This window comes from Chanodichthys erythropterus, chromosome 8 (assembly GCF_024489055.1).
Source record: "Chanodichthys erythropterus isolate Z2021 chromosome 8, ASM2448905v1, whole genome shotgun sequence".
NCBI classification, from domain to species: domain Eukaryota; kingdom Metazoa; phylum Chordata; class Actinopteri; order Cypriniformes; family Xenocyprididae; genus Chanodichthys; species Chanodichthys erythropterus.
This window is the reverse complement of record NC_090228.1, coordinates 22,439,088-22,466,801: the sequence shown is the minus strand read 5'-3', so window position 1 is coordinate 22,466,801 and position 27,714 is coordinate 22,439,088. Positions and strand designations below refer to the sequence as shown.

At 39.1% G+C, this 27,714-nt stretch overlaps 1 protein-coding gene across 1 annotated transcript; it reads left to right on the top strand.

The window, feature by feature from the left end:
• The first annotated feature begins 2,388 nt into the window (after positions 1-2,388).
• On the top strand, positions 2,389-27,714 carry slc6a1l (solute carrier family 6 member 1, like). Its single transcript, XM_067392347.1, has 14 exons — positions 2,389-2,626; positions 4,442-4,573; positions 6,253-6,353; positions 8,219-8,328; positions 8,834-8,966; positions 9,844-9,978; positions 14,080-14,183; positions 14,306-14,430; positions 21,497-21,609; positions 23,832-23,963; positions 24,077-24,179; positions 24,853-24,953; positions 25,349-25,516; positions 27,610-27,714. Exons 1-14 carry the CDS (start codon positions 2,389-2,391, stop codon positions 27,712-27,714), a joined length of 1,800 nt encoding a protein of 599 aa, XP_067248448.1.

Below are 27,714 nucleotides of genomic sequence, written 5' to 3'. Positions count from 1 at the left end.
AATTTTTGATAACTGTCATCACAGTGAAGAATAGCAAGACATGATTGATGTAGCATCACTGTGCTGTGGAATCACAATGATTATCCATGTCTTCATCGCAATTATCTAATATATTTACACATTATCTTTAATAGTGTGATAGCATAATTATGTTATAACCCCATTTTTTATATATAGAAAACATATAATATTTCTGAACTATAATGTACTACAACATTACCACTTGCATTTCTGATCAATGGTTTACTGCAGGAAAAAAAATATCTATTCTGCTTTGATTTCACAGTAAAATTCTGAATGCAGTACACCGTGTGCAGAATTATTAGGCAAGTTGATTTTCTGATCATATTTTATTTCCAAGCACAATTTACCAATTCCAAACCACATCAATCTTAATAACTTATATTAATTTTGTATTTAATCATTTATAAGTGATATATAATTTTACATGCAGGCTGTAAATGAAAAACGCCTTATATTCAGGTGTGCAGAATTATTAGGCAGTTTTTGTATTACAGGCAAAATGAGAATGATTCTATTACTAATGCAATACTAGAAATTGCAAAGTTAAGGCATGACCAATGGACAGCAAAATGCTCATTGGGTCAACAAGGTCAGACAAAAACAGGTGGAGAGGAAAAGATACATGTTAACTGTGAAAGAATTAAGAATTAAGGCGAAGAATTAAACGTGAAACCATCAGGAACCCTTTATTCTCCAGTGCCACCATTTTTCAGAACAGCAACCTGGAGTCTCCAGAAGTACAAGGTATCAGGATCTCAGAGACTTAAGTTGGGTAAAGAATCCTAAAAAATGACCCCACAAGCTGAAGAATCGAGCCTGGTCTCATTAGAAAAACATACCTGTGGGAACATTTTCACGACTTGCAAAATACGTACATATCACAGCAGTTTCAATGTGAAATGTCCACTGAGTGGCGCTATATGGTACGTTTTTATGACGTTGGTTTTATACGTATCACCACAGTTCTGATTTGAAATTTGTCTGGTGAGTGATGTTAAAAGTGTAACGCTCCAATACGTTTTAAAATAACGTACCACCAACACTACACCTGAACCTACTCGATAGTGTTAACAAAAGCAAATGTGACATAAAAAGCATCCGTAATCATGTCGTTTTAGCTCATTTTTCACCGGATTTGTACCCAAGGCTTCCTCGTTCTAAGTTAAACTCCGTACCAGCTGAGCTACCGAGCATGCTTATTATGTCAGAAAAGCGAAACATATGGAGCTGGTTAAGCAATGCAAAGTCAAAAATATATACGTTTACAAATCATGCAAAAAGCGTTTTGAAGTCATAACATAATATTGTATATAAGTTTTTATTAATCCATAATCTGACCTGTAATCATAACTGTAGCCTATATGGAAACGATTAAAAGTGCTTGCTGTTTTACTGCCTCTAGTGTTCATTTCTGTTGGAAACTGCAGTGATATGTACACATTGGTACGGATTTTTGTGACTCATGAAAACGTTCCCACATGTATGTCTTTCCATGAGACCAGGTTTGAGGCGGTTGGAAGAATCACAAGCTGAAGTTGTAAAATACATGAATACTTGTTTCTTATAGGCTTTATAGGCAGACAGATTGAGAGTGACTCTTGAAGGACCAGCACCACATCTTCTTGTACCACTGTTAGAAGAATTTATCTTCCAGAATCTGGCAGTAAGGTGTGGGAGTTCATTTTTAGTCCATCTCCTACCCTGAAAAGTCTGTCTTGCAGATATAGAATAAAAATTATCTTCCGAAACTTACTGCCACACTTAATTCTTCACCTTAATTCTTAATTCTTTTGGAGTTAACATGTGTTTTTGTCTGACCTGGCTGACTCAATGAGAGTTTTGCTGTCCATTGGTCATACCTTAACTTTGCAATTCCTAGTATTGATTAGTATTGCATTCTTCTCATTGGCATTTAATAATTTTTGACTTTTCAGTCTGAGTCAAATCTCTTTTTTGGCTCATTTTGCCTGTAAAAAAAAAACCTGCCTAATAATTATGCACACCTGAATACAAGGCGTTTTCCATTTCCAGTGTTCATGAACAATTATATATCACTTGAATGATAAATGATTAAATAAAAAATTAATAGTAATTATTAAGATTGATGTGGTTTAGAATTGGCAAAATGTGCTTAGAAAAAAAATATGATCAGAAAATCAACTTGCCTAATAATTATGCACACTTTGTATTTACTACACAATATTACAGTTAAATATTTTAAAATCTTGACTTTTTTTTTTTTTTTTTACAGTGTAACAATTTTTCCCAGAAATCCCATTTGAAGTGTTGTGTCTGGACAAGCAAACGTTCAGAGTCAATAGCCCTGCACTCAACAATTGATTGTGGTGTGACGGTGTTCCTGTGATGGGGAAGACTGGCCAGAGCACGGTGGACCTCAACTCACCCTCAGATGTGAAGCAGGCAGTCCCATTTGAGGACCTTCCTCACAACAGTGTTCCCGTAGAAGAGGAAAAGGAGAATAAAGTACCAGACAGAGGAACGTGGAAGGGAAAATTTGACTTTCTGCTGTCCTGTGTTGGATACGCCATTGGGCTGGGAAATGTGTGGAGGTTCCCATATCTTTGCGGAAAGAATGGTGGAGGTAAGAGAAGACTGACAAAGATATTACTGTTAGGCTGCTGAGAAGATATGCCTGGTTAGATCAATACGCTTTCCACATTTTTGCCATGAAGGAAATAATCCTGGCAACATTCCTTTCAATCAATCAAATTTTAGGAGTAGGTTTAGGACTGGGGTTGGTTTGAACAACATTCTTGCCAATTAATCAATCATTTGCCTCTGATGTACATAATGGTTAGTTTAAGTGTAGGATAGGAATAAGACTAAGTTTGACAAGAATATTGTGCCAGGACCAAGATATGTTGTTCATAGAGAAACATGTCCTACTTGGTAAATAAAAGCTCAAGATGCCATGACCCAGAAGCAGTTTGAGTGAGAGTTGCAGAAACTAGATGGTGAGAATTTACATTGTAGAATATCCACTCAGTCATCACTACTGAAAAGACCATGCAGTGTGTTTCCCAAAAGCAAGAAATGTTGTTCATAGAGAAAATGTTGTTCATAATGTTGTTCAATATGGCTGCAAGTTTCATTGTTAGTTCCTATGTGTTTACTGAAATCATAGTTCCAACAAACAAATTGGTTATAAACATAGTTTCTTGTTGACGAGGAGATTATGCTCTTGAGCAAAGTAAGCAAGCTAATATGCAGTTCAAATTGTACCTTTCATTCCGTATATACAATTTTTTCATTCTACATATTTTATTTGTCAAATGAAGGTAGTGTTTTTGAAGAGTACACATTCGCTTTAGTACCCTAGGGGAAATCTGCAGTAAGAATAAGCCCACAATTGAATCAAACATCTGGAAATTAAACAAAACAACTGAGAACAAAAATAGAAAAATTTTATTGTAGGAACAGTCCCCAGATGCCAAGTTTGATATTTACAGCAATAATTTAACATTAACTCGATTTCAAAAAGATAAAGTTGTAGAAGTTATTACTTCACCGCTTGTGTGACATTGTCATTAATGCCAATTCTATATTGTTAAACCAGTGTGGTTTGAAAAATGGCTTGTTGTGTCACAGTTGTGACAGGCTAGTTATTTTCTCAATGGATCATGATAGCTAACAGTGTTATTTTGTTGTATGGGAAAAGCATCTCTGCAGAGATGATCACTAGCATATGTTACATTTATGTCCTTACATTGGAATGTTAGTGTGCCTTGGTTCTCACCAGATTTGTTACTAGCTTGGCCAGCAAGTCAACTAGCTTTAAGGTCCTGACATTCTAGTACATATAATTAAGAGAACTGATTTCAAACTGTAGAGGATTATGACTACTGTACCAACACCAAAATACATTTCAGTATACAAAAGATGATTGGCACATAGAATTGTCCTCCAGAATTTGTTATTTTCTTCTAGATGCTAATCTAGAAACTCTATTGAGGATATATTTGATGCGATTAAGAGATTTGCAGCATTAGGATTCTAGGCGCTATGTTTTAAAAGGGAAATATAGATCAATCCAAAATGAATGTTTAATGGCAAATATGTTGAAGATTATACAGACAGACAGTCGATTCAGTAAGTGATATGCTGTTTCCTCTCAAAAGCAGTTTATACAGCATACAGAAACCTCTCCTCTGTTCTTTTCCATTAAAAAATGTGCTTTGCCTTGGAGGCTCTGATGAGACTGTTCATATGTCTAATGTGAGCAATCTCAGAATTCAGTAGAAGAGGTGGTGGGAGACCATATCAAATTTTGCTTAGATCTTAATGCAGATGTTTTGCAATTTCAAGACTACAGAGAAGTCAAGTCTGAGAAAAAAAAAAAAAAAAAAAAAAAAAAAAAGTGAATTTGAAAGTGAATTTTGTATTACTTTGTCTTTAGGAGCTTTTCTCATCCCCTACTTTACTACTCTGGTGTTTGCTGGTATCCCGCTGTTTCTGCTAGAGACGGCATTAGGACAATACACATCAGTAGGGGGGCTGGGAGTATGGAAATTAATACCCATGATGAAAGGTGAGAAATATTTACATACACACTAGCTATTTGGGGAGTTGTTACTGAGTAATATTGCCTCACTGTAAGTTTTGTACTGTCATCAAATTACAATCTGTTTGAGCAGCCTAACTGTGTTTTAAATAATAACATTAAACTAATGACCAGTGAGTTTAAGGTGGAACCACCTGTTTGTTCAACCAATGGCAGATGGGGTGTGTTTGAAACTTTTTTTAGTCACTAAATTTGTAGTTCTATTTGGTGTCTCTAAAAACACAGAGGGGACCTATTATGAACTTTTTCAAAGTCTTGATTTAGTTTTTTGGGGCTGCTAGAATAGGTTTTCATGCTTTAATATTCAAAAAACATTATTTTTAACATATTTTACATCATTGCAGCACCTCTCTTTCCAGTCTGTCTGTAATGCTCTGTTTAGTTCTGGTCTCTAGGAAGCCCCTCCTTCCAAAAAAGTTGTCTATTGTTGCCAAAACTGTTATCAATTCTAGGAATGCATGAACTTGTAGGATTTACAAGAACGCATATTGAGGAATTGCATACTAATTGCATACTAATCTTACTATTTCTGCAAACAGCAGTGTTATTTAATTTAAAAGCCACGTTTCCACTGCAGGAACTTTCCCCGGGAACTAGGAATTTGGTGTGTTTCGACCGCAGGAACCAAGGTCTAAATGAAGTTCTGGGTAAAAAATTCCCCCTCTGAAAGTACTTGCTTGCTAGGTAGTTCTTTTTTTTAAAGTTCCGGAACTTTCGGGGGTGGGACTAGGACGCTGAACATACTGATTGGTTGAGTTCACGAAGCATTTTTAATGGTTAACTTCATGCAGTATTTCATTCCAACCATTGTTTTTTTAAAGTCTGTTGTGGTACATGCAGAGTTGTTTGCTATTCGAATCAACAATGGAGTTTAAAACATACAACCGATGGACTGGGAAAAAAGTTCCTGGGACAAATTGTTCCAGGTAATTTCGGTGGAAACGCGACTAAAGATAGTGGCTGCTGTTGTTGGTTGTGTCTAGATGACGTGTCTATGTTTCTCCGAAAGTCACACGCAACATTCATAGGCCTATTACAGAAGAGGATTAGGGCCAAGCAATAATAAAAAAAATAAAACCATGTAGAGATTAAAGTTGTTAAATTTCGAGAAAAAACTCGTTAAATTTCGAGAAAAAAGTTGAGATAAAATGTTGAGAATAAACTTGTTAAATTACGAGAAAAAACGTGTTAAATTTCGAGAATAATTCAAGATAAAATATTGAGAATAAAGTCATTAAATTACGAGAAAAAAGTCGTTAAATTACGAGAACAAATTCGTTAAATTATGAGAAAAATGTCGTTAAATTTCGAGAAAAAAGTTGAGATAAAATGTTGAGAATAAAGGCATTAAATTATGAGAAAAAAAGTCGTTAAATTACGAGAACAAATTAGTTAAATTACGAATCCTATCCTTCAAATGCTTATGCAAAAAGGTCAGCCGCAAAAATAACCCTGTCCACACCTTTTCAGCACTATTTTTTTACTGTGTGGCTTTAGTAAATCTTCACAGTAATTTTGCAATGCCAAAAGAGGGTTTGTGCTGGTGTAAACTGTAAGTAAATCTGACCCAATGTGTCATGAATTTTTTTTTTTGGTATTTGTGATTTATTATCTGAGGTTTCACTAATAAGCTCATCTTGTGTCAGGTGTGGGTCTGGCTGCTGTGGTTTTGTCTTTTTGGCTCAACATCTATTACATCATCATCATTGCCTGGGCTCTCTACTACCTCTTCAGCTCTTTCAAAGCAGTGAGTGACTATCAAAAAGCACAAATACACCAATATGCATTCTCATACGCTCTCTCTCTCTCTCTGTTCTTTAAAAACCATTCAAAATGCTCCAACAACATGTTCAGTAAGTTCATACATTGCATCGGAACGTATTAAAAAAAAAAAAGAATAATAAAAAGTTAGTAATAACATTTTGTCAAATTATTTCATTAGTGATTCATATTATGAATATGTGCCATGCTTAATATTGTGTGGTGTTTACAGAATGACTGACTGTAATTTGTATTGTCCTACAATAACTCAGCCTTAAAAATGGTTCATCAACAATTTGTATCATCACAAGAATCATATTTGTTTTATGATTTCCTTTGATCTCTAAATTATAACTTCATCACTTAATGAAATAGGCTATCACAAAGATTTATTCATTGCATTCATTGGATTAAAAGGTTTTGTGGTGTTAATTTTCACCATCTGTTTCTTTATCTGCCCCTGTGAATTCAGCTACACTTGTCTTGAATTTTCACAGACTTCTCAGAATTGTTCCTTCTTTCAAGTTCTCTCTTCCTCCCTTTTCTCTGTATCTCTCTCCGCCTCCTTGACCCCCTTAAGCTCTCAGTAGCTCTGTCTTTGCTCTAGAGAGTGTTTTAAAGGCTCCACAGAAATAATAACTGCCTGTGTTTTGTGGAAATCGAAGTGCAGTTTCTGCCATGGGAATAAGAGCTTGTCTCTAAAGCAGTGCGAATGGGGAAAAAACAGGCCTTTGTTTTCTGAATGCATTGTGCTATTTTTTTCATTTGTCATTTATTGCTTTACTCGTTTTGCTTTATTCTTTAAGTGGTATAGTAATGTTTGCCAAAGCTACTACTGCTCATACTTGGATACTTGAAAAAACCTCAAATACAAATAGTAATAATAATAATAATAATGTCTGGTGGACTGAAATGGGTGGAAAAAATCCAGTAGATTTACATAGGAGGAGTGACCCATAACCACATTGAAATTCACCTAGCAACAACCAAGAACACATAAGAGACCAAAATGGCATGTGGCGTTAATAAACTACTCTGGAGTGCGTTTCCCGATAGCATCGTTAGTCAACTATGGTTGCTAGTCCCATTAAACTCTACTGGTAACGATGGAACTTGCGACCATAGTTTGCTTTGGGAAACACACCCCTGAGCAATAGCATAACAACGCCCTGGTAACCACCTTAAACCCTAGCAACCCCATAGTAACCAAATGAAAAACAACTTATTAGCAAATACATAACAACATATACCATTCAGATTACCATAGCAACATACTATAGCAATGGTTTGGTAACCACCAAGAAAACCTTAGTATTGTGAAAGAGTTTTGCACAGGCAAAGACCAGTCACATTTTCTTACGAAACTGTAAAATTCTATTTTCTATTACCACTGTGAAAAAGAAGAACGCTTACTTAGCATACTTTTAAAAAGAGTACTATCTTATTGGAACTTATTCTTATCTTATTAAATAATATAGGCTACTTTAAAAGATTATACTTAAGTGCAAACTCAATGTAATGTTTTCAGACATTTATTTTCATGTTAACTGCAACTAAATAAAAATTTATTATTGTTTATTTATCGTTTCATATTAAATACAGTTAGCTGAACCACTTAAGTTAACTAAGTACATTTTTAAATGTAATTTCTTAATTCTATTGTCTTTGAAATACAGTAATATCAAATGTACTGACAAGCATTTATGGTATACTTTTAGTATGACATTATTAGTGTACATTTTAAAAATTAAGTATGTTTAAGTGGTCATTTATTTAATTAATATTATATTTTTAATACTCTCTTAATACCCATGGGTTCTTAATAACCATTTTAATACTCTCTCTCTTTAGGAGTTACCATGGCAAACTTGTGATAACCCTTGGAACACTGATCGCTGCTTTTCCAACTACAGTCTGTTGGACACCACAAACCTGACCAGTGCCGTCACTGAGTTCTGGGAGTGAGTCAACACAGTAGTGATATTAACACGTTTGTAAAAAGTTTAATGAAGTTGTATTGTAAGTTAACTGATCAAATAATTATTTTCCTGTCGAGCTGTACTTAGTGGTTAGCACATGTGCTTGGGTGTGCGGAGAGTTTGTATCAGACTTTTTCTGATCGAGAATAATTTACTTGTTTTGGTATCATTTACTTGACCTAAACCTATATGACTTTCATCTGTGGAACACAATAAGTAGATTAATATTCACTGATCTTTTCTTGATCTCCTCCACAGTACTTATAATCTCATGTTTGGTCTTGTACAAGTAGGCCTATACACAAATTTGATTGGTTACTATATGTCAAGAATGAGTTGAAGTTTGGAATCATTGACATTAAACCCTGACGTGTATGTTTGAATGTGCACAAATTTTAAACTGTTTCTTTAACTACTTATTTATTTTCTGCTCAAGACATTGACCAACAAAAGCATAATCAAACTAACTAACAGATATTTGTTATAGGAGGAACATGCACCAGTTAACAAATGGTTTGGAGGAACCAGGGGAATTGCGCTGGCCGTTGGTTGGAACTTTGGCGTTGTCTTGGATTCTTGTCTATTTCTCAATCTGGAAAGGCGTGGAGTGGACGGGGAAGGTGTGATATACTTTCTATTCCTCATACAACAACCCAGAATGTTGTATTTCTTGCCTCTTACCTATCCCCTAACCCCCTCTGCGCATACTTGCCTTTTCTTTCATCCCATTTATTCACATGTTTGCCTTTGGTTTCTTCTTTTTCTTCTATTTCAGGGCAATCTCATATGAAAGCTTAATTGATCAAAGGTTTTTTCTCAAAGCCCAGTAGACTTCATGGAGTTTTACATTTGTTTTATGTCATTTTGTTATTTACTTCTACAGATCTATAGGAGAACTAAAAAAAAAAGTCTTGGAAGCATTTGATGAGAAATCTTTGAGTTCAGATCTCTGACTATTAATTGCAGGCTTTCCTCAGGAAAAAGAAGCAGGAATCTCCAATGAGGAAGCTTAGATTGATCTCATTACTTTCTAGATATAAAATATGTCTTTATTTTGCATATTATACATTCTTGTTGCAAGTCCATTTTGTAACATAAGTGTAGCAGAAATTGCACAATTTAAGCACTATGATGAGTAGCCAACGGACATGTCTTGACATCAAATTGTAAGCAATTTTAATTATTATTATTTATTTTTTCCTGGAGAGAAGGGAAAATTGCTTTCTTTATCTCCCCTTTTCTGAGGATAATTGAATTTTAATGTGATCTCTGCTCTGGGGAAGAAGAAATACATTTTCCGGCATGCTGTAACCTTGATGGACATCACTAATTAAGGACAATCATTATCCTACACAGCAAAAACTTGTTCTTTACCAATCATCAAACAGAAGCCAGCGAAAGCATTACACTAATAAGTTAATAATGTTGTCCTCTACACCTACTTTAAATTATTCACTCTACAACACTCTCTCTCTCTCTATCTCTCGTCCTCCTTAGGTGGTGTATTTCTCAGCCACATATCCCTACTTCATGCTCTTTATTCTGTTTTTCCGTGGAGTCACTCTCCCTGGGGCGATAGATGGTGTTCGCTTTTATGTCACCCCGGACTTCAACAAGCTTTTAAAATCTGAGGTAAAATCCTGAAATGTATTTTATATTTGAAATGATATTTGATATATTAAATGATGAAATCTTGAATTTGAGTACTTAAAACATATGTACATCATTTCAGAACATTCATGTTTAAAAGTGCTGGGGAATAATGTTTTTTTCAGCAGCTTGACAGTAGCTGATTTCACAAGACCATGTTCATATTCATATATTCACATTTTTCAATAATGATAGATACTAAATTGAACAATACTGACAAATTATGGTGATCTAAGACATAAACCCCTTTATGTTATAACACCCTTGTGAAAGAGACTTGGGGTTATTACTATAATAAAATGAATTGTTATGGAAATTATATGAAATAACAGAGAAGAGAATTACATTTAAAAGAACTGAAAGTAGTGTTTTCGGGTACACTTCACTTAATTATATGTTCATTGTAATTTAATGAAAATATATTGTATTTTAATTTTATATTAAATGCAATTAGGTGAACTTTAGAGTGCATTTTGACCCAATTAAATAGGGCTTAATAAGTAGGACTTATTATATGGAATTTCATAGTTATGTCCATAGTCTTTGAAATATAGTTAAACAGTGTTCTGCCAAATGTACTGACAAGCATTTATGGAATTATAAATTAAAAAGTATAATGTTATTACTGTTGAACTTCTGTATAACTTGTCCCAATAAGAGGTGTACGTTGCAGGCTGACAAACAGATGGAGATTTAGATGGATAAAAATCCAATACAAAATTTAATCCAAGCAGGCAATAATCCAAAACAGGGCAGAGAAACACGTGAACTTGACAGAGAATGTATGTGAAAGTACAACTTAAAGGGTTAGTTCACCCAAAAATCATGTAAGTAATAACTCACCCTTATGCCGTTCCACATCCGTAAGACCTTTGTTCATCTTCGGAACGCAAATTAAGATATTTTTGTTGAAATCCGATGGCTCAGTGAGGCCTGCATAGTCAGCAATGACATTTCCTCTCTCAAGATCCATAAAGGTACTAAAAACATATTTAAATCAGTTCATGTGAGTATAGTGGTTCAATATTAATATTATAAAGTGACAAGAATATTTTTGGTGTGCCAAAAAAACAAAATAACAACTTATATAGTGATGGCTGATTTCAAAACACTGCTTCAGGAAGCTTTGGAGCGTTATGAATCAGCGGTTTGGAGCGCCAAAGTCATGTGATTTCAGCAGTTTGGCGGTTTGACACGTGATCCGAATCATGATTCGACATGCTGATTCATAAAGCTCCGAAGCACAGTCTCAAGAGCATGGAAGAGATTCCAGTGTCATGAGCCAGGTTTGATTACTCGTGTTTTTTGTTGTTCTCTTCCCTTCTATCGTTCATGTCTTATTGATTTCAGCTGTCCTCTGTTACCTCTGGCGTTCTTGCTCTCATGCACGCACCTGTTCTGTGTCTTTGCGCTGATTTCGCTGCCTACTTCTCCCTGCTCTTTGTTTTAGTCTGTGTCTGGGAATTGTCGCCACTGGTTCCTTGTGCTTTTCACAGATGAGAGCAGGTTCACCCTGAGCAAGTGACAGACATGAAAGGGTCTGGAGAAGCCGTGAAGAATGTTATGCTGCCTGTAACATCATTCAGCATGACCGGTTTGGTGGTGGGTCAGTGGGCATATCCATGGAGGGATGCACAGACCTCTACAGGCTAGACAATGGCACCCTGACTGCCATTAGGTATCGGGATGAAACCCATTGTCAGACCTACGCTGGTGCAGTGGGTCCTGGGATCCTCCTGGTGCATGGCAATGCTCGGCTTCATGTGGTGAGAGTATGCAGGCAGTTCCTGGAGGATTAAGGAATTGATACCATTAAATGGCCCAACTCTCGCCTGACCTAAATCCAAAAGAGCACCACTGGGACATTATGTTTCGGTCCATCCGACGCCACCAGGTTGCACCTTAGATTGTCCAGGAGCTCAGTGATGCCCTGGTCCAGATCTGAAATACCCCAGAAATACCCCAGGACACCATCCGTCATCTCATTAGGAGCATGCCCCGACGTTGTCAGGCATGCATACAAGCACGTGGGGGCCATACAAACTACTGAGTACCATTTTGAGTTGCTGCAGTGAAATTTCAGCAAAATGGACTAGTCTGCTGCATATTTTTTTCACTTTGATTTTCAGGGTGTCTTTGAATTCAGTCCTCTTTGTAGATTAATCATTTTAATTTCCATCAAACGATGTGGAATCCTTTCGTTCCAAACACATTACCCAGTCCATATGAGTATAGCATGATCATGATATCCAGCATATTTTTCCCCATTGAGATCTGATGTGTTTTCAAAGTGTTCCTTTAATTTTTTTGAGCAGTGTATATAGTTTCCTCATGGATGGAGCTTTAGAATTGAGAATGGTCTCTACCACCTCGGTGGAGATTTGCTGCATTTTGGAACTGATCCCCTTCAGAGGCCAGCTTCCACATCTCTGTCCAGGGGTGAAATATTGTGCCCCCGGCCTGTGTTAGAAGGTCCCTACTGACTGGAATTTCCCAAGGGAGACCATCTAATAGGCCTGACAAGTCTGAATACCATAGCTGGCCAGAACAGGGCTACCAAAAGAAGTTACACTCATCCTGGTGCGCTCTTTCTAGAACTCCCAGGAGCAGAGCGATTGGGGGAAAAGCGTACAGATGTAGCCTCGGCCATGTCAGTACCATAGCATCCAGCCCCAGAGGAGCAGGATAAGTAAGGGAGAACCACAACAGACAGTCGTCTCTCGAGATGCGAACAGATCCACTTCGCTTCTCCGAACCTCCTCCAAATTAACTCCACCATCTGGGGGTGGAGTCTCCATTCACACAGTACGTCTGCTCCCAAATTCAGGTGCCCAGGAATGTACAGTGCTCTGAAAGACAACAGTTTTTCCTGATGCGCCAGCTTGCATAGAGGGTGAGACCTCAGACCCCCTTGATGGTTGATATAAGAGATCACCGACGTAAGGTCAGCCTGGAATGCTTGTAAAATGCATTGGTGTGTAAACAACCATGACCTGCTGCCATGTACGCCTTGCTAACCAGTGAAGAAGTCATGCGACAAGGCTTGATGGGCAATGTTGTGTCTTCATGGGCCGATGCAGCATCAGGGGAGAGGTAAGCAGCAAGTGACTCTTCAACCATTGGCATTGTCCCATAGCCATTCTCCTTAAGCCCATTGATCAAAGAATAATGATGGACCGTGGGACCGTGGGCAGGAGGAGAATGGCTTCTTCCATGATCTCCACACCTCAGTGTGGAGATCAGGAAAAAATGGTAAACGCTGACATGGAGGTTGTGGCTGTGACTGCAGGAAGTGCTCATACAGCTTACTTTTCCTAAACATTTCCTGCTTCTCGGCTTGCCATTCAATATTTAATTTGGACACAGCATGAGAAACAACCTCCATGAGCTCCGCATACCACAGGGATATTGCTGGCGAATCACCAATATCACTCACATCAATGCTTAGAACGTCTAGTTCCTCAGAACTAGACAATCCCAACATAATGCTCCCACTTGGGGCAGAAGAAGCTGAGGGCTGAGAAGGGGCTGCAGCCATTTCAAACCCCTCCACTAGATCCATCTGCAAACCCATCGAAGGAAGCTGCCGCTCTGCCTCGGCAGAAGCGGGATCGATCCACGGGGAATGCAAGCCTGGCTACTCTCTTCAAACACAGCCAGGCGAGAGTGGAGCATTCTGAGAGGGACAGACAACATCAAATAAGATAGGCATTCACAAAGAGGGCTTCACTGAAGACAGAAATCTGAGGCTGTTGTGTTGCTGTCTGTAAATTTCACAGACAAACTTTTGCTTTTTTCTATGCCCAAGGAGTATGCAATTTTAGAGAAAGTTTATTGAAAGCTAGTAGTATTTTACAGAAATGATTCAAAAATATATCCTCAATTATTCCTGTTCTCTCATATCTTGTTACTTGACAAGCTACACTTTAACTGTATTTGCAGAAATAAGTGTATTTAAGTGCAGTTTACAGAAATCTGCTGTTTTGCTAAATCATTAGAAAATGCATGTTACTAACAAAAATAGTAATATGCATTAACAGTACTGATACTATTAATATTTTCTCAATTTTCATTTCTTCACAGGTGTGGTTAGATGCTGCCACTCAGATCTTCTTCTCTTATGGTCTGGGTTTAGGTTCTCTCATTGCTCTGGGCAGTTACAACTCCTTCAACAATAATGTCTACAAGTAAGAACTATTAGTCTCTGTCCAAATGTACAGAAATTATGTACATACTGAATGGTGTGCACTCACAATCTGATGTGCAGAATTGCCTTTTCTTTTTTACCTGATTTTTGTTCCTTCTATAGAGATTCTATCATTGTGTGCTGTATAAACTCCTGCACCAGTATGTTTGCGGGGATCGTCATATTTTCCATTGTGGGCTTTATGTCACACATCACAAAGAGACCCATTGAAGAACTGGCTGCTTCAGGTCATTATGTCTCTTATACATTTTCAATTAAATTATTGCAAACCTCTGTGAAAAAGACGTACACTTTAGCATATTTTTAAAAAGAGTTATTACAGAAAAAATCATTAAAATGAAAGTGAAACTGTAAAAAAATACACTTAAGTGGGAATTGAATGTAATTTTTTCAGGTAACATAATTATATGTTGATTGCAATTAAATTAAAAGTATGTAGTTAAAATGTATAATTAATGCAATTAGCTAAACTTTACAGTGATTTATTTTTTTATTTTTATCATTTAAGTACATATTTACAGTATATGTAATTTCCAAATTCCAAATTCTATTGTATTTAAAATAGGATGACAAACATTTCTGGTACATTAAAATATACTTGTCATTTCTGTCAACACTTGTATGTCATGCATTTACATATATTTGTAATTACACATTTGTAATTATGAAGCTGCAAGTTGAAGTTAGGGTTAGGATTATATTTAAAATATATTAACTTTAAATGTAATGTCAAAATAAAACTGCAGTTAAAATTATAATCAAGTAAACATTTACATGTAGTTTAGTATGTTAGTCAAATCAATTTAAGTATTGTTACGACCGCTAGGGGTCAGCCGTAACAGAAAGAAGAAAGCGAGTCTCAATACCAGATTGACCTCCAGGGTTTAGCATCAGGGGCAGACCAGGCCAAAACAACAAACAAAACAATCTTTTATAAACTAAATTATCTCAACAAAAATAAAGAAAACAAAATACAGCTTAACTTACTTAACTCCCTTAACCATAATGTCACAATGAAGAAAGGACCCAGAAGCGAAAGCTGGTTCTTGTTATTTATTAAACAGCAGTAAAAGGACAAAATAGGCTGTCTGCCGGTCACCGGCCGTCTAGGCGGACGCAGATCAGGAGAAGGAAACTTAAAGGAACCAGACATCAAACAGGCGGGATGCCTGGTACAGGAAGCTGCTGTCAGAGGATGCACACTGGAAACGCCAAACACACAGTCCACTTGGCAGACACGGCGGTGCTGGAGAGCAGACTTGAAGGCAGAAGCTAACAGGGTGAAATCCTCGTCCGCCACACACACACTGCGATACAGGACTAGATGAGCAAACAATGACAAGGCGTAAGTTGCTGACATGAATGAACAAACAATAACCCGACAAAGACGAGAGAAGAGCATGAGAACTAAATAGCAAGGTAATCAGGGCAAAGGAGGAACAGGTGAGAGACTGTGCAGAGCGCAACCGCTGATTAAGATAGCGAACAGCTGTGAGAGAGTAAATGCAGTTAGGAGAGAAAGGAAAAGAGGAATCAAACCAAACTCCTGACAGTACCCCCTCCCTGATGGGCGCCCCCTGGCGCCCCCCAGGAAGACTGACGGGAGCGGAGGAAGTCCTCGATAAGCGAGCGGTCCAGCACATCCCTTCCTGGTACCCAGCTTCTCTCCTCCGGACCGTATCCCTCCCAATCGACAAGGTACTGATGGCCCCGACCCCGGGGTCGGACATCAAGCAGCCTCTTAACCCTAAAGACGGGGGAGTTAGCGAGAACAGCAGGGGGAGGAGAAGGAGGAGAACGAGAGCGAACCGCAGGCTTAATGCATGAGACATGGAAAACGGGGTGGACGCGCTTAAGGGAATGGGGCAACCTGAGCCGTACTGCCACAGGACTGATAACTTTAGTGACGGCATAGGGACCAATGAAACGGGGAGCCAATTTCCGAGCGGGCGTCTGAAGGGGTAAGTTACGTGTGGAGAGCCAAACCCTCTGACCACACACATACCTAGGTGCTTTAGACCGACGACGGTTAGCGGCACGACGGGTGCGTTCCCCTGTCCGGCAAAGAACCGATCTCACTCTTCTCCAAGTGCGACGACAGCGCTGTATGAAAGCCTGGACCGAGGGAACAGCGGCCTCGGTCTCCTGAGAAGGAAACAGAGGCGGCTGGTAACCCAAGCAGCACGGAAATGGGGACAGGCCAGTGGACGACGACGGCAACGAATTATGAGCGTATTCCGCCCAAGTCAATTGCTCGCACCAGGAGGAGGGGTTATGAGCTGCCAAACAACGAATCATCCGACTAAGGTCCTGATTAGCGCGCTCGGCCTGGCCATTGGTCTGAGGGTGGAACCCTGACGACAGACTGGCAGTAGCCCCAATCTGTCGGCAGAATTCCCTCCAAAAATTAGAGACAAACTGGGGTCCCCTGTCCGAAACCACATTAGTAGGAAGCCCGTGAATCCTAAAGACATGGTCTACGACCGCACGTGCAGTTTCTTTAGCGGACGGAAGCTTAGGGAGAGGGACGAAATGAACTGCCTTAGAAAAGCGGTCAACGACAGTAAGAATCACCGTATTGCCACTGGAGGGAGGGAGCCCCGAGACAAAGTCCAGGGCAATATGGGACCAAGGACGGGACGGAATAGAGAGGGGACGAAGCAGACCATCGGGAGGCGAATTACCGGACTTTTGCTGAGCACAGACCGAACATGACGCAACAAAGCGACGTATCTCACGTTCCATGGCAGGCCACCAAAATCGCTGGCGGACGACTGCCAGTGTGCGTCCCACCCCCGGATGCGCTACAAATTTAGAGGCGTGACTCCAACGAAGAACAGCTGGACGAACCGACTTGACGACAAAAAGCCTACCCTCAGGACACCCCTGGGGGACGACAGTGTGAGCTAGCGCCCTTCTCACCAACCGTTCCACACCCCATGTGACGGACCCCACCACGCATCCTTCTGGTAGGATGGTCTCTGTGGAGGAATCGCCCTCAGAGGAAGAGAACTGGCGAGAAAGAGCGTCAGGCTTAACGTTTTTGGACCCAGGTCTAAAAGAGATTGAGAAATTGAAACGCCCGAAAAAGAGAGCCCAACGAGCCTGTCTAGAGTTAAGTCTCTTAGCAGAGCGGATGTACTCTAGATTACGATGATCAGTCCAGACAATAAATGGAGTGGAGGCTCCCTCCAGCCAATGGCGCCATTCCTCCAGGGCTAGCCGAATGGCTAGGAGTTCCCGATTACCCACGTCATAGTTGCGTTCAGCAGGTGAGAGCCGGCGTGAAAAAAAAAGCGCACGGGTGAACCTTTTGATCAAGAGCGGAGCGCTGCGAAAGCACAGCTCCCACCCCGACATCCGACGCGTCAACCTCAATAATAAACTGTCTCTCCGGATCAGGCGAAATCAGAATGGGAGCGGATGTAAACAATCCTTTAAGATGTTCAAAAGCGCATTGAGCCTCCTCAGACCAGACAAAAATGGGACTTAGCAGACGTAAGAGCAGTCAGGGGAGCGGCAACCTGACTGAAATTACGTATGAAGCGGCGATAAAAGTTCGCGAACCCCAAAAACCGCTGAAGTGCCGAGCGAGACTCAGGAACGGGCCAATCAGTGACTGCCTGAACCTTGGAGGGGTCCATGCTAATGCCCTTTGCAGACACGACCGAACCAAGGAAGGTAACCGACTGGACATGGAACGCGCATTTCTCCGCTTTGACATAGAGACGATTCTCTAATAATCGCTGTAATACGCGACGTACGTGTTGGGTGTGTACCTGGAGAGATGGGGAGAAAATGAGGATGTCATCCAGATACACAAAGACAAATATGTTGAGCAAATCTCTCAACACATCGTTTACGAGCGCTTGAAAAACGGCTGGGGCGTTTACCAGCCCGAACGGTAGAACCCGGTATTCAAAATGTCCTAATGGGGTATTAAACGCCGTCTTCCACTCGTCCCCCTCTTTAATGCGCACCAAGTGGTATGCGTTACGGAGATCTAACTTCGTGAAAATTCTTGCCCCCTGCAGGATCTCGAAGGCTGATGACATCAGAGGTAAAGGATACCGGTTCTTAATGGTGATGTCATTCAGCCCACGATAATCAATGCAGGGGCGCAAGGAGCCGTCCTTCTTTTTAACGAAGAAAAATCCCGCACCAGCGGGGGAGGAGGAAGGGACAATGGTACCAGCCGTGAGTGATTCGTCTAGATATCTCTCAAGCGCCTTGCGTTCGGGAGCGGACAAGGAATACAAACGCCCACGGGGAGGAGAGGTACCAGGAAGAAGATCGATACTACAATCATACGGACGATGTGGGGGGAGAGAAGCAGCCCGGGAACGACTAAACACCGCTCGCAGATCGTGGTACTCCTCCGGGACTCCAGATAAATCAATAGACTCCTCTTGAAAAATAGAAAAAGATGAAACAGAGGGAACAGCAGAGACAAGACAATCAGTGTGACAAGACAAGCTCCATGATACAATAGAACTATCAGACCAGTTGATTTGGGGATTGTGCTGTATTAACCATGGATGTCCTAGGACAATAGGGGCCATAGGTGAATGAAACACTAGAAAAGAAATTGTCTCTTGGTGGTTGCCCGATGTGGTGAGACTCACCGGGGCAGTGGCCAACCGAATGTTAGAAAGAACACGACCGTCCAGGGCAAAAGCTGTGGGAGTCTCCTTTAATTCATGAAGGGGAAGACCGTGTTCAACAGCCCAGGTTTCATCAAGAAAATTTCCCTCCGCCCCAGAGTCAATCAGGGCAGAGCAGATGACTGAAGAGGTGCCCCAGCGAAGAATGGTCGAAATCATGGTGCGAGACTTGAAGGATGGGGATAGAGGAGTTGCGCTCGCCAATACTCCCCGATCTACTGGCGAGCTCTCTCTTTTGCTGGACATGTGGCAGCAAAATGTCCAGTGCCACCACAGTAAAGACACAACCTCTCCCGGATGCGGCGTTGACGTTCAGCGGACGAAAGGTGTATTCTACCCAGCTGCATGGGCTCAGGCTCTGGGTGAGCCTCAGATGGTGCCGATGATGTGAAAGGGGATTCCCGGAATCCCGTGACGTCAGCACGAGCGCGTCGGCGCAGATCAAAACGTTTGTCTAAACGAATGGCTAATTCCACCAACTCATCCAGGTGTGAGGGAAACTCGCGGGCAAAAATTTCATCCTTCAGCTCATCATTTAATCCCTCCAAAAAGCGAGCCGTGAGTGCAGCCTCATTCCATTCACAGGTGGCGGATAAAGTTTTAAAGTCAATCGCATAATCAGCTGCGGAACGCCTTCCTTGACGAAGAGCCGCCAGCTGGCGAGAAGCCTCGCGACCAAAAACAGAACAATCAAATACTTTCAACATCTCTTCCTTAAATGAAATGTACCGATTACAGCAATCAGCCTTAGCCTCCCAGACAGCCGCACCCCAATCCCGAGCCCGGCTCGTGAGAAGGGACACGACATACGCAACCTTGGCGCGGTCTGCTGCATACGTGACGGGCTGAAGGGAAAACACCACCTCACACTGGGTGAGAAATGCCCGGCACTCGGTCGGCTCACCGGAATAACAGGGAGGATTGTTAATACGAGGCTCGGCCGCTTGTCACGTCCCCGGAGATGAGGACTGGTCTTGACGTAAGTGATGTAGCTGGCTGGTCAAATCTGTCACCTGGGCCGTAAGTGCATCCACGGCGTGTTTGGCGGCTGACAACTCCTAGGCATGTCTTCCCAGCATAGCTCCCTGGAGCTCGACCGCTGAGCGGATGGCCGTCTCATTCGCTGGGTCCATAATGGTCGGGTTATTCTGTCACAATGAAGAAAGGACCCAGAATCGAAAGCTGGTTCTTGTTATTTATTAAACAGCAGTAAAAGGACAAAATAGGCTGTCTGCCGGTCACCGGCCGTCTAGGCGGACGCAGATCAGGAGAAGGAAACTTAAAGGAACCAGATATCAAACAGGCGGGATGCCTGGTACAGGAAGCTGCTGTCAGAGGGTGCACACTGGAAACGCCGAACACACAGTCCACTTGGCAGACACGGCGGTGCTGGAGAGCAGACTTGAAGGCAGAAGCTAACAGGGTGAAATCCTCGTCCGCCACACACACACTGCGATACAGGACTAGATGAGCAAACAATGACAAGGCGTAAGTTGCTGACATGAATGAACAAACAATAACCCGACAAAGACGAGAGAAGAGCATGAGAACTAAATAGCAAGGTAATCAGGGCAAAGGAGGAACAGGTGAGAGACTGTGCAGAGCGCAACCGCTGATTAAGATAGCGAACAGCTGTGAGAGAGTAAATGCAGTTAGGAGAGAAAGGAAAAGAGGAATCAAACCAAACTCCTGACACATAAACAAAGTGAAAACAAGATACAAATAAATTGGCGTCAAAAACCCTACATCCCTTATTTTGGCAAGAAATATTTAGAGGAATATTTACAGATGTATTTACAGAGTCTAACGGCAAATCGTTCCTCTGTATATTTAAGCTTTCAGTCTTCTTCAGTTTATGTTCTTGTGTTAACGTTTATGAATTGTGTTTTATTAGAGTTCTCTTCATGTTTATTAAAAGTAGTATATCTTTGTTCATTCTGCATCGTGCAACTTCTTTTGTATCTTTATACAAGCAAACCCTGACAATTATACAATATTTCATTAATATATTATCTACAAGTACATTTTTGTAAAATATGAATTTTTTATTTTTACTTTTTTAATTTTTTTTACAAAATGAGCAACTGCAGTAACATGACTTCTGTCAGGACCACTATCATCTAAATATGATTGATAATTGCATAGAGTTTGTATTGGCGGTTCTGTTCTGGGCAAGAACTGTGCACCCATGCAGCCTAGCATGGCTAAGAGCAGCAATAACCCCCCTAGGGTAAATAGAACAGAAACAACATATGCAGATGTAATTGTTATCAGTAATTTAACACATATTTCAAGAATTAGTTTGATTCAGGGGAATCATAAGGCCAATCCTGACTGAAGAGAGGAGGAGCTGGTGATGGAGGAGGGTATTTAGCTCCTGAGAATGCAATAGTTGCTGATAATACTGAGGAGCTTATTATGTGGATGCTGTGATATAAGCGTCGTATACCTATAGGTAGACATGAGTCACCTGGGAGTCAGCTGATGTGAGCTTGACTGAAGTGACCTGCCAGAACTGATGCTAATGCTTGATTTTTGGATTTTTTGTTTTTGTTAAGTTTGAAATGGTGAAATTGGGCTCATCTTTACACTTATGCTGTTTGATGCATGGTTTGTGGTTCAACATCAGGTCCTGGTTTGGCATTTCTGGCCTATCCACAAGCCGTCACACAGCTTCCCATGTCTTCACTCTGGGCTATTCTCTTCTTCTCAATGCTCATGATGCTGGGATTGGACAGTCAGGTACCACACACACACACACACACACACACACACACACACACACACACACACACACACACACACACACACACACACACACACACACACACACACACACACACACACACACACACACACACACACACACACACACACACACACACAGATATACAGTACAGTCCAAAAGTTTGGAACCACTAAGATTTTTTATGTTTTTAAAAGAAGTTTCGTCTGCTCACCAAGGCTACATTTATTTAATTAAAAATACAGTAAAAAACAGTACTATTGTGAAATATTATTACAATTTAAAATAACTGTGTACTATTTAAATATATTTGACAAAGTAATTTATTCCTGTGATGCAAAGCTGTATTTTCAGCATCGTTACTCCAGTCTTCAGTGTCACATTGATCCTTCAGAAATTATTCTAATATGCTGATTTGCTGCTCAATAAACATTTATGATTATTTTCAATGTTGAAAACAGTTGTGTACTTTTTTTTTCAGGATTCCTTGATGAATAGAAAATTCAAAAGAACAGCATTTATCTGAAATACAAAGCTTCTGTAGCATTATACACTACCGTTCAAAAGTTTGGGGTCAGTAAGAATTTTTATTTTTATTTTTTTGAAAAGAAATTAAAGAAATGAATACTTTTATTCAGCAAGGATGCATTAAATCAATCAAAAGTGGCAGTAAAGATATTTATAATGTTACAAAAGATTAGATTTCAGATAAACACTGTTCTTTTGAACTTTCTATTCATCAAATAATCCTGAAAAAAAATATTGTACACAAATATTTTGTACAATTGTACACATTAAATGTTTCTTGAGCAGCAGATCAGCATATTAGAATGATTTCTGAAGGATCATGTGACACTGAAGACTGGAGTAATGATGCTGAAAATTCAGCTTTGCCATCACAGGAATAAATTACTTTGTGAAATATATTCAAATAGAAAACAGTTATTTTAAATTGTAATAATATTTCACAAACTTTTGGACTGTACTGTAGGTGATTCTTATTTGAGAAATGCGATTTGAGTTATTATTATTTTACAATCTATTTGATGAATTTAAATAATTTATTATTTGTAGTAGTTGACATTATGCCACAGACACTGTCGCTGGAGCTTAAGGTGTATTAAACCCACAATACTACATTTAGCAGCATTGCACCATTATTCTTCCATAGATTTCAGAGCTTAAAGGATTAGTTCACTTTCAAATTAAATTTTCCTGATAATTTACTCACCCCCATGTCATCCAAGATGTTCATGTCTTTCTTTCTTCAGTCGAAAAGAAATTAAGGTTTTTAATGAAAACATTACAGGATTATTCTCCTTATAGTAGACTTCGATGGCCTCCAAATGGCTGAAGGTCAAAATTACAGTTTCAGTGCAGCTTCAAAGGGCTTTAAACCATACCAGATGAGGAATAAGGGTCTTATCTAGTGAAATGATCGGTCAAAAAATATACATGATAACAAATGATTGCCTTCCAAGTGGTTCCGCCAAAACCACACTTTCGTATTCTTCAAAAAGCTTACGCCTTCCCTATTCTACTTATGGAACGAACGCAGCGCCAGTTCCATTTTTTCCTTAATTTAAAAAAATGATAAAAAATAAAATAAAACCATAATTTCTTTTCGACTGAAGAACGAAGGACATGGACATCTTTGATGACATGGGGGTGCGTAAATTATCAGGAAAATTTTATTCGAAAGTAAACTAATCCTTTAATGATTTTTTTAATGATCAAAACTAAACAATTTATAAATTATTCATGTGGTGTTACTTTAGTTTTGTTGTGTTAGGTGTGTGAAAGTGATGCCAAAGAAGATCACAAGAGAATTCAGCACATGAAAATGAGTCTCTTCACATAGCCATTTTTGCTACATTGTTAGATAACATAAAGAAACATAAAATATAGCAACAATGTTTACTTTCTATTAAGTAAATAAAGTTATAAGTGAGTTTAAAGTTACTCTAAAAGCTTTGCTGCAGAAATTCAGTCCATAAGATATACATGTTTTTATTTCCAAGTTCTGAAATAACTTTTTACTAAAAAATACTAATAATTTAATTTATAATGTTGATGTATAATATGTAATTTATGAAGTGAAACTGCTCAAACATGGTTTTCAATACTTCTTATAATCAGCTGTCAACCATCATTAAAGCACTGTTTCAGTGCATGACGTGAGTGAAATAATGTGTACATGCACACTTGTCTGTGATAGTTTTGTACAGTGGAAGGCTTCATAACAGCTCTAATGGATGAATATCCCACAGTCCTGAGGAAGAGAAAGAAACTCTTCATCCTCATTGTCTGCATTGTATCCTTCATCATCGGCTTCTCCAACATCACCCAGGTATAGATGAACGCCTGAAAACTTCTGTTTTATTACTGTTTTATAACTGACTGTTCTCTTCAGCACCCAACTGTAAGTTTGGCTCTTATAGTAATGAGTGTGTTCTTTTTTAGGGTGGCTTATACGTGTTCAAATTGTTTGACTACTATTCGGCCAGTGGAATGTGTCTTCTGTTCTTGGTCTTCTTTGAGACAATCTCCATTTCTTGGTTTTACGGTACATCTCCTATAAACAGGCTACACAGGATTGAGACAGTTTTAGACAAATATAAGTGATGGAAAGTTTCTTAAAAATGCATAGTTCAAGCTAACCTCTGTACAAAGGGATATTCTGGGTTAAATAGAGTCTAAGCTCAAGGTGCGGTCACATTTATCATTGTTTGGTGAATTTTCATGGGCATTTCAATTGCGATTGGGAATTTCACATGAGGGCGAGAGATTTCCCAAAGTAGATTTTGCAATGGATTCAAGTTGATCATGCAGATTTGCCACACTGACTACCAGAAAGCTGCTTGATTTGAAAGTGGCTTCTGTGTAAGCAGTGCTTCATATATCATAGCACTATTGATTGACCCTTTTTGCTCATAAATTTTCACCAAAATTCTGCTAATACTACACCTTCAGTTTGGAATAAAAAGGTATGAGCAGTCTTTACAGATATGTGGTCAATAATTGTTAAAATTTTCTGTATGAAGTTATATCTTTTGATTTCCATTGCAAAAGCATTATTGCAAATACTGTTTAAATTTATAAACTTAAGATACAAGCCAAAATGACTTGAGAATCCTTGACAGTACCTGGGAACAGGAGGGAGTCATATATGAAAGTTTATAGGCTATAGGTCCCTGAACCCTTATACATACATATATGCATCTCTTCTCTCTCTTTAGGTGCAGAGAAATTTTATAAAAATATTGAAGAAATGATTGGTTATCGGCCTTGCGGCTTTTGGAAACAATGCTGGATTTATTTTACTCCAATAATTTGTTTGGTAAGTACTTCACTTGCAACATGTCTGATATGATTTCAAAGTTGAACTACTTTAAACTAGACAGGGTTGCAACTGAAAGATGGGTGTGTTCACACTTGTTATTCAGTTCTCTTGGTTCTTTTGGTCTGGACCAAAAAAAAAAAAAAAGAATTTAGTCCTGGTTTGCTTAGCGTTCACACTGTTATTTTTAACACCAAGCTTAAAGATACCAAAAAAACAAACAAAAAAACGTTTTTATGTTTTCGAACCAAACATGCCAAGAGTGAACACACCCTATGATTTAAATGACTTTTATCTTTTCATTAAACTTTATGAGGAATTGAGTAACTTTATTATCAAGTTAAATGCCTTAATTAACTGAGGAGTAATTTGACTTCTGTGTTTCGTGATTGTAGGGTGTTTTCACATTTAGTGCCATAGAAATGACTCCTTTGACATTAGGGAAGTATGTGTACCCGGCCTGGGGACAGGGCATCGGCTGGCTAATGTCCCTTTCCTCCATGATTCTGGTACCTGGATATATCATCTATATGTTCTTCACAACCAAAGGCAGCATCCGACAGGCAAGAACTCTGATGGATTTAGTGCACTCTCAGATAAAAATTTACAAAACTTGTATGTTTTGGAGTACACCAGCCTGTCACTGGGGCAGTACAGTTTAGTAGGGAAAACTTTGTACATTATTTGTACCTTATTTAGCCATAAAAGTTCATTGTAGTGCCTCTTAGCATTTCCGTAAAATTTGCCCAAAGTAAGTTGCATGCTGTCCTTGAACCATTTTGCCTATGCGTACTGTAGTTGGTACAGTGGAAAGCTAACAAGTTAAGGCTACATACAGTATTACTACTTAGAGGTACTAAATCACCTTTTAGGGGTTGATAAGGTACAAAGTTGTCACCCAGTGAGAATATGTTGTACCCTAAAGGTACATTATTTATTTATTTATTAGTGTTCAATTTGTAGTGGCCTTCTTTGCCAACAGCTTCCAAATGTACTTCCTTCCTCTTCCTTTCCTGCTTCCTTCTGAATTCAAAACTTCCTTCCAAACAGGCAAACAACTTCTGAACTTCCAAATGTATTTTCTTTCTTATCGACCCCCTTCCCTACTTCCTTCAAAACGTCCTTACTTCCAAGCAAACAAACTTCAGCATAATTAAAAAGACATCCTTCTTCCTAAACTTCCTTCCTTCTGTTCCTCCTTCCTTCAGAATAAACTTGCAGTCAAACCTTTCCTTTCAAACTCGTAGAGTTCCTGTCTTTTTTCCTTCTGATCTTCCAAACAAACTTCAGAACTTCCAAATATACTCCCAAATGAACTTCCTTTCAACTAATCTTCTTTCCTCCGTTCTTTCCTGTGTTCCCAAACAAACTTGCGGTCACACTTAAAGTTTAAGGTGAAATTCTCACCATTAACTACAACTTTTGCCTAAATAAACTCCTAATTACTGCTTATTAATAGTTAGTAAGGTAGTTGTTAAGTTTAGGCATTAGGTAGGATTAAGGAATGTAGAATATGGTCATGCAGAATAAGACATTAATTATATGTGCATTATAAGTATTAATAAAGAGCCAATATCCTAGTAATATGCATGCTAATAAGCAACTACTTAATAGTGAGAACTGGGACCGGTTGCACCAGCTGTGCGCAAGTTACAACGTAGACTAGTTTTGACATAAATGGGCACTAAGTTACAACTTACGCACTACTAAATATTTTTGTGTTGCACCATAAAACTTAGTTGAAGCGTAACTCTACGTATACACTAAATATTTACAGAAGCCTCCTATCAGGAGTAATGGTTGGAATAAAATAGCAGACTGACTGAACTGCATCAATAAGCTCATGCTTTACCTGACAGACTTCATTCTTTACACATATATGATGCTGCTGACATTTACACTCTCTTACATTGTAAGAGAGAGAACATCATGTGAAAAGATTACTTTGTTAGCCACTCTTCAACACGAACCCGCTAAACAGCGCGCCGCTGTGTGCATCGGTCCTATCACTCCGTGTTGTGCATGTCAAATAAAATCAGTCATAATCAATAAATGTCATTTCTTATATTTTTGTTGTTGTTGTTGTTTCAGTATTTATTTATTTATCATTATTAATTTAGTTTCAAATACAGTTTCTGAATGTTATTTACATATAAAAACATTTATGATTAAGTAGTAGGCTATTATATTTAATGGGAACTTATTTTTACTGTTAGCTACGTGAGGCAAAATAAGTCAGAATGAAGGATAAACTGAAATTCACAGAATTTCAACAACTTCTGCTCCTGTATTTGAAGGATCACTGACGGTAAACGTCATATTTTGCGACTACGCATTACTTTACGGAGACCTTATGAGCTACTAGCTACGTTCTGCCTAAAGAACAAATGGTGTAACTAGTTATCCACTAGTGTGGACTTTACGTTCCAATTTAAGAAAGAGCTTACCAACGGCTGGTGCAACCCTTAACTGGACCCTAACTTGCTAACTAACTTACTTCACTCTGAACTTTCATATCTTTTTTCTGAACCTCAAAAAAAAAAAAAAAAAAAAAAAAAAAAAAAAAAAAAAAAAAAATCCTTCCTTTCTACAAATTCAACTATTTTTTTTTCTTTAGCAATGCACAATAATAATTATTACTATTTTTCCTTCTCAGCGCTGGCACAAGATGACTAAACCAACAGAGCTTACAATCTCGGACACAAATGATCTCACACAACAATCCTCACAGACAGGAAGTATGGATGAAGCTTCAGTCTGA